We start from the raw sequence: 12,742 nt of genomic DNA on the forward strand, positions 1-12,742 counted from the left end.
ACTCACTCACTCACTCACTCACTCACTCACTCACTCAGACAGACATTCGCAAAATTATAGTATAGATGGACCTTGAAATGGAAAGGGTTGAAAACCACTGCAGTGGTGTGACATCAGAAGGAGATCTTCTGGATCCTCTGGTCACCTGTCAAAGACCTCATGTACTGGGAGGTGGAAATGTTATATTGTCTGTCTCTAATGTGTGGACATTTTCCCCATGTGAGCCCTATAAATATGGGTTGTTCTGAATCCAGTTTAAAAGTTAGGGGAGTGCAGTGCACGAAGGTGCAAGAGCGAGAGACAGATAAATAGACTATCAGTTGTTTTCAACCAGTGGTTCAGGGACCATCAGTGGTCCTGGAGGGGGTTCCAGGCCAGGGTGCCCCAGCTAAATGATGCAGAGTTGGTAACCAAATGGACCCTTGTAGAATAGATCTTTAACTCTCAAGAGTTAAATTATTGTTGTAAATTAATAGTAATGCAGATTACTATTAATTTACAACAAGAAGTCTACACAATTACACGTTTGCCTGTTATCTCTCCTATGGTATCAACATCATTAGGCCTACAGCATGCCATGGAATTGTGGACAAAATATTATCCAACCATAACAAAATATTCTTTGGCCTGAGAGGCTAAATCTCATTCTTGGCTCAAAGGCCGAATAAACATGCGCTTGATATGACAAAGATTGAAAACCAATGGCCTAGATATTAGTTTATTATATTAAATATTGTTTTTAAATCTTTTATTTATAATTTGATTAAATCTACTCACCGGACGCCTTTCTCTGAAGTAGGACTGATGTCCACTCTGTGCGTCCACCTCTCCATTCTCCTGACATTGACATTCACACAAATCAACAACATATCATGATTTGTATTTGTTTTATTTATTTGATAGTAGGCCTACTGTGTTTTATTTGTCTGTCATTTAATCTTGACAGGGACCCCAATGTAAACAAGCCCAACGGCTTTCTTGTGGTCTTTATCCTTTTAGTGTACTGTCTGTCATGTACCTTTTCCTATACAAACTTCTAATAAAGTATTCAATAAATCAATTCTTATCTATATACGCACGTGTGTCCACCACTTAAATTATTTACCAAGCATCAACTTACCTCATCTGCATCTCCGTTCATGACCAAATCAAAGAAGCAAAAAAAACAAGCGTGTTTTAGGTGATTATTCGGCTACTACACAGCGCAACATTGCACAATACACGCCATAGAGTTTATGTAAGTTAATGAGTGTGTTTGTGTCACTTGTTTTCCTGTGTGGGCGAGCCAAGATGCTCCAGTGATTGAGAATGACAGGGCTAATGATTGGTGCTGACGTCAGGTACCTCCCTAGCCCTGCCTGGAACATGACTACTCCTATCTCATGACCGTCATGGTGGAATAAGTTCAACCTGGCTAAAAGCAGTTTAGACAATTTGCCACGTACGTCTAAAATAAACGATCACATTTTAATAATAACGTGCTTAATGAAGACGTACAAGTGTCACAATATGGGACGCTTAAGCAGAATTACCGGTGTCTTCCGTATTGTTTAATACGAAGCATTTTAATCCGATCAGCGGCCATATTCTAAAAAAAAATATATTGTATCAGAGTGCAGTACAGCTCCCAACCGATGGAGTTGCGTTGAGAAAAATCCTATAAAGTGGCCGCCGATCGGATTAAAAGGCTTCTTATTAAATAATACGCAAGATACAGTAATTCTGCTTAAGCGTAACATATTGGGACATCCGTGAACCTTCAGTAAGCAATTTATTTTTGAAATTTGAACGTTTCTTTAGGCGTAAGTGGCATATTGGCTACATTGCTCAACACCAAGTTAGAATGGACCCATGACGCTCGTGAGATACGACCGTCATGTTTCAGGGCTTGGTCCTTCCCGTAAATCTAGAAGTATACTTCGTCGTACGACTGTACCCGGAGCTGAAAAATAGCAGACCTACAAGCTCACAAGGCGTGGCGGATGCGACGCCTTGTGAGCTTGTAGGCCTGCTTTTTTTCCCCAGTTCAAGACACACCATCGTAAATTATGCTCCTAACCTCAACTAACCGGTTGTGCAGATCAGAGATCACATTCTGCAAGGCACGGTCCTCCTGGACCTGCTGAACCGGCCCGGGCGGTGCGCTGCTTTCTGCAGGTGTGCTGGCCTAGCGTGCACTGTGATGGTATCGGTGGGAAAAAATACATTCATTCACATCACTGATTTTCATTCAGAATTAATCAGTGTGATCCGGTCTAGACCCCGCCTTCCGTAGCCTGTGCTGTTTCCGTAACCGCTCTAGACCTGACCTAATCGGATAGGATTGATTGATTGATTGATTGATTGATTGATTGATTGATTGATTGATTGATTGATTAGCACAAGACCTACAGTTCAGATACAAGGTCTACTAATATAGACAGTTTAAAACCAAGAAATCACTAGGCCTATGGTTTGTTACATTGGGGTCCTTTTGTAGGCTACTCGTATTAGATGGATTAACTCTTAAATCAAATGCACTTATAGTGCATCCATTGCCAGGCTACTACTGGGCTTGATCTGTATTTACTAAAGGCTTGAGATCAATTCAACTTTATTTCCATGTTAGGCTACTGTCGAGTGTCGATCATTAAAGTGCCGCAAGCAGAAAAGGAATTGGAATGGAACCATATTGCATATTGGAACACATTTATTAAAAGTTAAGTCCTGCTGTTAGTAAACCCACCAGGTATTAACCCATGGTATTAACTCAGTATTAAATTCACACTGGAGGAAGTCCATTGAGGCAGAGAACACTGCCCTCTTGTGGCATTTATTCACACATGTTTATGATGCTCTTCAACAAAGATTAGGGTAAAATCTTATCCAACGATACTCTATGTTCTGGGGCTGAGAAGATAGATCTCATCAAAATGGTGGTCCTTACTAAAATGCTGAATAAATAATGGGCCCTTGATATGAAAAGGGTTGAGAACCACTGGATTAACTCCAGTGGTTTAACTCTTGTAGGCTAACTAGGATACTACTGCTGGGCTTGATCTGTATTTAGGCCACTGAAGACCTATGATCAATTCAACTTTATTTACATGTTACTGTCTGTCTGTCAAAAAGTGCTTCAAGCCATATTGCATATTGGAACACATTGATAAGTAAAGTCCTACATGCATGCATGCATGCTGTTAGTTCAGTTGTAGGCCTACCAGAATAAAATGCACCAGAATAAACATAACATATTACCCTGGCCTATATATTTTAGCAACTTAAAGGTTTGTACAAAATCTAATTGGTGAACCCATAGATGGCAGGTCATCATAGTCATATGGCAGGTCATCAATACTTTAAGAGCAGTTCACCCCCAAAATGAAACATTTTCTATTGATTAATCATGCCATGGAGACTTGAGTTCAATAATATTTTTTTGTATTTGTCGCATTCCTAAGACAACAAATTGATTTAGTAAATTTACCCCATGACCCCATTCTGAATGGGGACCCAAATACAAGGCCCTTGATGGGGACCCAAATGCATTTGGGCGAGAATCAATGGGGGTAAATTTACTTGACCCTTGACCCTAAATTTACTCTCACTGATTCTGACCCAAATGCATTTGGGTTCCCATCCAGGGCCTCATTTGGGTCCCCATTCAGGGCCATGCATTTGGGTCCCCATCCAGAATCAATGAGGTTACATTTACTATAATCTTATTTTTTTTCCTTAGTGTGAATATTTACATAATTACTTATTATTATCTACTAGTAGCCTACCACAAGTAACCCCACCAGGTATTAACTTCAAACTCAAGGAAGTCCATTGAGGCTTATCATATTACTCTATGAATTCAGTACAAAAGGTCCCCAATGTAAACAAGCAATAGTGCTTTCTTGGGTTAAATCCTATTGGTAGAACTTGTATCATTCTGAACTGTACTGTCCTATGTTTTTTCTATGTGAACCTCTAATAAAGTATTCAATCAATCAATCAATCAATCAATCAATCAGTCAATCAATCAAAGGCAGATAATAAAACTGTTTTTGTTTATAAAGCTCTTGGAAATACCTGTCTGTAACATCAATAAGATTTAGGGTAAATAAAAGAAAATCACGTGAAGAACCAGTCAGAGAATCATTGACATTTCTCATAAGCTTTTATTAATAGTTAATTTAGTTTTTTTCTCTTTTCTTTTTAATGATGTTCATTGCATTACACAGAGAAATTAGCCACACAAGTAAATTTGATTGTATTCTCTTTTTTTGTTATTATTATTATTCTCCCTTTTCAGAGCTAAAGCTAAACAAGAACTATTACACAGTTGACTAACATGTGAGCACACCGGGAAGGTAAACTAACATTTCACAGAGATAAAAAATAAATGTTTTACAAAAAATAAAACGAAATAGGGGAAATTATGTATTCATTGAATAGAAAAAAAAAATAAAATAAAATTAGACAAGCATTTACATTCACACAGCCCTGGCCCACTCTTCAGGGAAAAAACAAACCAAAAAAGAACTAACGCTCCATTTCCTTTATTTGGCAAATTGTCTAGGCCCCACCCGTAATCCCTTATTTGGTAGAACTTACTTCCCATGCCTTGGTGTATTGGTTGATTAGCAACGCAAAGCTGGGAGGAGCCTATAACCATCACACTCTGCTCACCTCCAGACTCAACATCAATGAACCAGGTGCTTATATTATTTGAATATTTGGATAACGTTTGACCAGTTTTTATAGTATAGTTTGTTGATTACTTTTAATGCAGTAAAGTCCTTATATTGTCACTTCACTGTCATCTTGGACCCGCCAAAAATCGACCCGACCCACTGCGGTACAGAGCGGTCAGCCACCATCTACGTGCACCTGATCCATCCATTTGCACCATTTGCACCTGATCAATCCATTTGCAACACATCTTAAACAGTGAACAAGTCTATATTCATCCAAGTTCCAATCTAATTCAGAGCCAACATCCAAGGTTCTTGGCAGCTTATACTTCCCACATTTTACCATCAACAGCATCGCAGCATCACTCACTACTACAAGGAAGGGGGGTTTAGGGAACGGAGCACTAGAGAGGAACGGGGAAAGAAATGTGCAACCACATAAAAAAGAAAAATGGAGAAGTAGTTAATGACTGGGTGTATTGGGTGCACCAAAACAAGAGACTGTGAGCAGACAGGTGAAACACGCATGAAGGTACTGTAGATTGGGTCCTTTCACATGAACAGTATGATCAGTACGCTAGTTACATGTTACACGGCAGTGTTAAGCTTTGCTATTGCAAGTTTTGTCACAACAATGATTTCTGCAGGACGCTTCATTGAAAGACTGATATGGTTATATCATTTGGAAATTTAGTAGATAGCGGTTGGACCGCTGTATCTTAAAAATAACCCCAGTTTTAGGAAAAAAGCTTTTTTTGGCAGTAAAAATGCTCAATATCGTGCCTACAAGAAGATCCAGATTTGAATTGGAAATTCAAGATATAGACCTTGGTTGTTCCCTATTCACTCTCAGAAATAAAGGGGCGCAGAGTGGTTTACCTCTAGTCAACAGCACTGCTCTTAAGTTGCACAACTGGTAAAGAGTCTATGGCCAACTGGATGACGGCACAACCACATGGAGACTTTTAATTAAAACGTTCCCTGTATTAGATACAGTACCCTGGAGGGTCCAGCGAAAAAATAAACAGGGCCGCTACCATATGGCTGCTTACCATAATGCGGCATGCCTCTATTTATGAGAGTGATGGCAGTGAAGGGGCTGGTTCATTGTCAGGTCATATCAAAGGCAAGGGGTCAAGGGATTTTGTTATAAATCATTATTGAACATCACTGGCTTGTTCTCATCACTGCGATGGAGCCCTAAATATACCCTTGCTTCTTGGGTTATTTGTGCTTACAGGGGGGAAGAAAAAGCTTCCAAATTATTAAACCACACCCAAACACACACGCAAACCAACATGCAGTGCTTGCACGCCACAGAATTCTCTTGATCCTGCTCACTTGAATATCACTTGTTGGGACGGAATGGAACCTTGTGCTCGAGTATGCTAGCTAGGACTGATCATGCAAGTGCAAGGCTTGATGAACAGTGATCCCATCTGTCTGAGCCTGGAACAGCGCTCCAATATGCACACTGGCATTCTGCTTATAAGTACAATGGTACGGATTGGTACAGTACACGCACAGTGCGCTACACATGGAAGCACTAATGGCTGGTTTAACCAATGTTACATTTAGGGTGTTAGTAAAGATGCACTTGCCAACCAGTCTTGAACATCCTCAGTCTCAGCAACGCTCGTTGCCCCATGGACCTTCAGATTTACAATGCATGCTCAACAAGCGTACACACACTCACACACACACACACACACACACACACACACACACACACACACACACACACACACACACACACACACACACACATGCACAACTCCTCGGTAGAATATAAAAGAAAAGAAAAAAGTCCCAGTCGATATTTCACAAGGGCTGATACCAGGCGAGCAGTTTTTTTTCACACACTCTAAATCAAAACAAAATGCCACCCCCAACCCCAACGGGAGACAAACAACTAAAGTAACGGTCACTTAGACAGGGCCAATGGAAGACATGAACATTCCGGCAACAGCAAGGTGGAAGTAGTCAGCACCATGGCTGTCATTTTACCAGCTTCGGCCCCTTGCTGAGGCAGGTTACAATTATGAAAAAAACAAAATTCGGCAAAGAAATACAAATTTTAAAAAAAGAACACAGGAGCTAGATTGAAAGTAGTTTGACAAACACATTTGTTATAAGTACCTCTGCTATAGTATTTTTTTTTAAATCTAGGTCATTTCAAACTCACTCATTTCACAAAGAGAAAATTGTTATATACGTTGTTTTCCTATTACATTATCGTCATTATCATTAGCTTCAATGTCATCATCATCATCATCATCATCATCGTTAACATGGTTATCGGAATTATTACTATTGGTTAACACAAGGGGCGTGGTCTATACAGGCCCTGCCTCTTCTCTAGGTTAAAGGGCTCTATTGGCTGACAGTACACTCCAGTAGAAGGGGGGAGGGAGAGAGGACTGCTCACTCACCACCCTCATCCTCATCCCCCCCGACTCTTTCACCTGGATTCACTCTCTTTTTGTTTTAAGAATTGTATTTCTTTCACTTAGCGTAGCACAGCTCTGTCTATTCACTCTTCCTTTGCTAAGGAGGTGATTGGGACGGCCGGACGGACGTGTTTAGTGTGAATTGTGTAAAGATATTGGACTTAATCTCTCAGATTTACTGGTCTCACATCCTCTACATATCTTCACCCCATTTCTTTCTATCTCTCTCTCTCTCTCTCTCTTTCTCTCTCTCTCCCTCACCATGACCAACTCTCTCACTCTCTCTTGGTCTCCGTCTCCAGTCTACGCTGCTCTTTTGAAGGGAATGACGCTTTTAATGACGTTGAGTGACTAGTGAGTAATCCCCTCCGTCTCGTTTTCTGGCATTACTGTCATCCTCCATCTTTCCCTTTACTTAATTCTCTCTTCTCGCCCCTCTCTCTCTCTCTCTCTCTCGCTCTCCCTCCCTCTCTCCCTCTCTCTTTGCAGGTATCTCTTCAGCAGGACACCTCCATGGTTTGGGAGGGGCTGGGCGGCATCTGTCCGCCCTGCGAGCCCTGGGACAGCGTGCGGGAGCGAGAGCGGGAGCCGTCCATGGACACCGAGGAGGACAGGGAGGTGGTGCGCGAACGCGACAGCCGGGTCATGCAGGACGAAGCCACTGTGAAGGAGACAAAGACAAGCCTCGTGTCATTCTTTTTTGCGCACACACAAACCAAGTGTCAGGAATGTTTGCACTTCACATCATGTTAAAGTGTGCCTTGTTGCATACATGCATGCACTTGCATAGGCCACATCGGCTTGCTTAATAAGCAGATATTTGCTGGCACTCCCATTTTGCCGGCAGTCTCTCTGATTGGGTCATACTGAATGTGTAGGTGTTATGAGTCTCAACATTTTGTTTCCAGAGCGACTCAGAAAGTTAAAATCTTAAACACACACAAACAATTTGAATAGACTCCAGAGCTGCATTCTCCTAAAGATGATTATGATTAGGTTTACTATGAGATGGCCTAGAGAGAAAAGATCATGAAGGTCATCGTGTTTCTGCTGAAAGTTATGTGTAATTTGCACTGAAGGTCGATGTTGTCTACATACATTTCCATGTTGTAGATACTGTACTACTATACGATACCTCATTACTCAGATCATTACAATCTAATTTCCCATGTGTGCTCATTAGCGCAAAGGAAGACGTTAACGGAGGGAACATCATTTATGTTGGCATTACAGCAAGCTGCTCAACAAATTGCTAAGTGAATAATGGGGAGATTTACGGTTCTGACAAGCATCTTCTGCCTCTCCACTGCTCCCACTAAGAGTTTACGTCATGCATGTATCCTGTCTTATCCAACTTGTATGTAATCTGCATCAATCTGAAGTGAACTTACTGTATCCCATGCCCTGGATGAAATACTTGAAAGCCTCGGTCAGTTTAGCAGGCTGCAGACAGAGAAATGAGAGGACATTAATGAAATTGTACTATAGCGTTTATAGTGTTATGAGGCTTAATGCCTAAGAGGGTGATCATACCGGTCGCTGCACACACAGCCACTTAAAAAACACCTGCAAGACAGTGCATTTGGTAATACAGCGTGGGGTGCCTGCGTGCAGAACCGTGGGATCAATGAATAAATGGCTAAAAGAATGATTAAAGTCTTGGCTCCCCCAGAGTTGTTGTTGAAGTGTCCTTGAGCAAGACCCTGAACCCCCAATTGTCCCGATGAGCAGGTTGGTGCCTTGCATGGTTCCCTCTGCCATCAGGTGTGTGAATGGGTGAATGTAATAATGCACAATCATTGTAAAGCGCCGTGGATAAAGGCACTATATAAATGCACCATTTACTCTGTGCCTTGTGCTGAAAAGTTGAGAATATATTTTTACTTTTACCCGCCTCAAAAGAACTCGAAGAATTTAGGAGGAGCACATGCCAGGTCTACCATATGGAAACAATGGTTTTGCAGGTGACACGTTTCTAGCGATGCATTCCAATGTGATGATCGCCCCCCCCCCCCTTTACGTAAGCTAGACTTTGTGATCTACAGTATTCAATGTCATTACCTGGGACAGCTGAGGAAGGCCACCAGCATCTGCCATCTGTGGAGGGGGAAGAGAAGAGGTGTTTGAAAATCTATCACAAAAGAAATTGGGGGACGGGAACGGGTGAAGACAGCTATGTTGGTTGGCATACAGAGAGAGAGAGAAAGTGACTGACAGACAGACAGGTAGCCACATGGGCGGGTGGGTAGGTAGGTAGGTAGGTAGGTAGGTAGGTAGGTAGGTAGGTAGGTAGGTATGTAGGTAGGTAGGTAGGTGATCATGTAGGTCAGAACATAACATAACACTTTGTTCAGACAGCAGGCAAATCTGATATTGGCAAAGTCCATTTCATCCAGACTTACTTTCAGGAACGAGGTTGTTGTTGGGTCTAGTTTGCTGTTGCATTCCACCTGGTGGACACATAAGGAAAGACCGCCGTCACATTTAGTGTATCAAAACAATAACACCCCTTCTGTTCCTCATAGACCTCTTTGTATTAACTATTGTAGTGATGCAGTGTTTGTGTTGAAAACATACGGCAGCTTCTTCATGTGGTGCTTGATCGCCCACCACCAACATCACTGGACACCTGAGGAGGACAACCGGTGAGAGAGAGGGATTGCAAAAGGAGAGAGAGAGAGTGATAGAGAGAGAGAGTGATAGAGAGAGAGAGAGAGAGAGAGAGAGAGACGGAACGACAAATAGACAGACAGTCAGACAGACGTGGTAAGAGGGGACGTTTAGGACAATTAGGACATAAAACAATTCAGACTGCATGGCCATCAATATTCGATTATGAAACTCAATTATGGGTACTTACTTGAAGGAATTGCGGTCAAAGTTCATGTCTCTGCGACTGGAGAAAGACAAACAATGTGCCTGTGAGTAAGGAGTACGGATGATTGATACTGTAGTGTGTAGATGACAGGAGAGAGTGTGTGTCTGTTGAGACACTAGTGACAGACGCTGAAAAACCATTGTGTGTGTGTGTGTGTGTGTGTGTGTGTGTGTGTGTGTGTGTGTGTGTGTGTGTGTGTGTGTGTGTGTGTGTGTGTGTGTGTGTGTGTACCTGTTGTAAGTCTTCCATAGGAGGTCTATGTTAGACAGGTTGGGGGATTTGTTGATACGCTCTCTGTGAGACTGCACTAGCTCTGTGTTTGCAGACAGCTCTTCCTACGAGATAGAAACACATATTATTATTATTATATACAGTATTACCAGGGGTTGACACTAAGGTCTCAGAGGCACTTGCCCATCGGGCAAGTACAGGTCATGTTCTACTTGCCTGAAGGTCATGCCCACTTGCCCGAAAAGTAAATCGTCCACTATAAAATGATAGGTACGATTTAATTACCGCTCAATTTAACACCTATTTCTTTACTTCTTTTATATGTTTCAGCTCAGGATGAACGACACCAATTAAGTTTAACCATACCATTTATTGCAATGATATAACCATACATGCAATGATATTGCATCTTTAGCTTGGCGATGTAGCTCTGCTTTGATAATCAAATTATCTGCTCGAACATGAGCCATAATCTGATATATCATAACCCCCCAGAGCAAAATACAAGTACAGACATGCCACATGACATGAACCAGTTGAAAACACAGAAATTGATCATAAACACAGATGATCCATCAACCTTAATACATGCACATGAATTGAACAGCCAGGGGAAGGAGGCCGGGGAGGTGGAGGGATTTTTTAACGCTGACAGCTGACCGTTCAGCGTGGTGGCTACACGAAGACTGAGCCGAGAATAGAGACTGCTTAAATGTACCGCCTGAGATGCACTGTGGGTAGCGGGGCGTATACCTGAGAGCTCTAACCGAATGAGAATGAATGAGTGTGTGTGTGCGTGTGCGTGCGTGCGTGCGTGCTTTGCACCGCGTTGTGAACTTGTAGATCGGTTATCACTACTTCTTAAACATTTGTTTTCTAACTTATGGAATTTCTTAGAGTTTTATTTTATTTATTCAGGAAATGACTTAGAATTTTTTTTGAATTAAAACTTTTTTTAATTCATGAAAAGTTTAGCTTTTGGGAAATGTTTTTTGAAAATGTTTTGAAGCAACAATAATTAAAAACAAAATGTGAGAAACCCTAAAAGGTTTGTCTGTGACCCACATACGGGTCATGATCCAGTGTTTTCGGAACGCTAGAACGCCCATGTCACACAGGTTGCTTTCCATAGTGACGTACTGTACTGACATTGTCATACCTGGCTGAAAAGATGGCACAGGAGCTGTTCTGTCACACCGGACGTAACCGAGCTAAGCTGAGGACAGGAGAGAGAGAGAGAGAGAGAGAGAGAGAGAGAGAGAGAGAGAGAGAGAGAAAGACAGAGACAGAGAGAGGCAGGAAGAGAGCAAAAAAGCAATAGAGAGCGAGTAAAGAGAGAGGAGAGACAATCAATGTGAATTCACTAAATCAAGTAATGACATACAGTAATCAATATTACTCTGTAAGACTCACCGCCAACATGATTCCACAATTAAATATCCACTTTTAAACAACAGCTGATGGAGTGCTCTCATTAGGACTAACTGAATACAAATATCTGCGTAGGCTAATGTAGCATCGACTGCTGTGAGGCAATGAAGAGTTATGGTATGTTTAGATGTTTACAGTATGGTTTGTTGATAGAGATGTACCGATGCCATGTTTTCATCCCCCAATACCGATTCCGATACTCACAACTGCGTATGGGTCGATAGTCTCAATACCAATTACCGATCCGATACCAGCGTGTAATCTGAATGAATGAATGAATGAATGAATGAATAGTTTATTTCGATACTCCTTGTTCAGGGAGACATTACAAGTGATTTATTTATTTTAGCCTGTTGGAAAACGTATCGAAAATGTATAGGCTGGAGCTTGAAGCTTATTGATGCCTATCCTTATTACAAACAGTATTTTACATTTTAACAAGAAAGAAGAATGTAGAGAACCTACGAACATAACAAACAAACGAAAAATAAAAAAATAAAGGTTTGTTCACATTAACATTTAAAACATTACACACTGGTAGTACACAATGGAACCATTGGACCCGTAGGGTCATCTGGAAATACTTTGTGCCAGGGACCATCATTTCGTACTGTACTTGAAAGAAAGACAAAAGGTCAAACTAAAGAAAGAAAGAGAAAAAAACCTTCTGAGCAGCCCAGTCCATCCATCCCCGGGCGTTGGTGTCAATGTTGACCATAACCAGACCCTCCACTGAGTCCTGATTAGCCAACTGAGGGGAGGAGAGAGAGAGAGAGAGAGAGAGAGAGAGAGCATTTAAAGAGGTGGTTTTGCACTTTTTCTGTTTTGTATGTGTCTATGGAGTTAACTTTACTCTAATAGACCACCGGGTGGGGTCATAATGTGCAAATATATCATCCCTGAGTATTTTTGGAATTACTTCCTGAAAACTGAAAGCCTCTGAGTCAAAAGGCCCAACTGAAATACACAGATATAATGACATCATCATATCATGTACAAAAAATTATTCTTTACAAAAATGTAATTTTTACAAAAATATATATTCTTTTTTTATGTGCACCACAAGCCAGCATGGCGATGACCCCTGATAA

At 41.4% G+C, this 12,742-nt stretch overlaps 1 protein-coding gene across 6 annotated transcripts in view; it reads right to left on the bottom strand.

Moving 5' to 3' along the window:
* Positions 1-4,125: 4,125 nt before the first annotated feature.
* The window catches only part of ndrg2 (NDRG family member 2), a 51,279-nt gene continuing 42,662 nt past the window's right edge, over positions 4,126-12,742 (bottom strand). For all 6 annotated transcript variants that reach the window (XM_080742097.1, XM_080742098.1, XM_080742101.1 and 3 more), the window contains exons 8-16: positions 12,316-12,402; positions 11,380-11,436; positions 10,221-10,324; positions 9,972-10,007; positions 9,689-9,740; positions 9,514-9,561; positions 9,173-9,208; positions 8,503-8,554; positions 4,126-7,772 (exon numbers count right to left, since the gene is read on the bottom strand). In XM_080742097.1, coding sequence (XP_080598223.1) covers positions 7,609-7,772; positions 8,503-8,554; positions 9,173-9,208; positions 9,514-9,561; positions 9,689-9,740; positions 9,972-10,007; positions 10,221-10,324; positions 11,380-11,436; positions 12,316-12,402 — 636 coding nt within the window. In that variant the 3' untranslated portion in view covers positions 4,126-7,608. The remainder of the gene's footprint in view (positions 7,773-8,502; positions 8,555-9,172; positions 9,209-9,513; positions 9,562-9,688; positions 9,741-9,971; positions 10,008-10,220; positions 10,325-11,379; positions 11,437-12,315; positions 12,403-12,742) is intronic.

Source organism: Nannobrachium achirus (assembly GCF_963921795.1).
Source record: "Nannobrachium achirus genome assembly, chromosome: 14".
Taxonomy (NCBI): Eukaryota; Metazoa; Chordata; class Actinopteri; order Myctophiformes; family Myctophidae; genus Nannobrachium; species Nannobrachium achirus.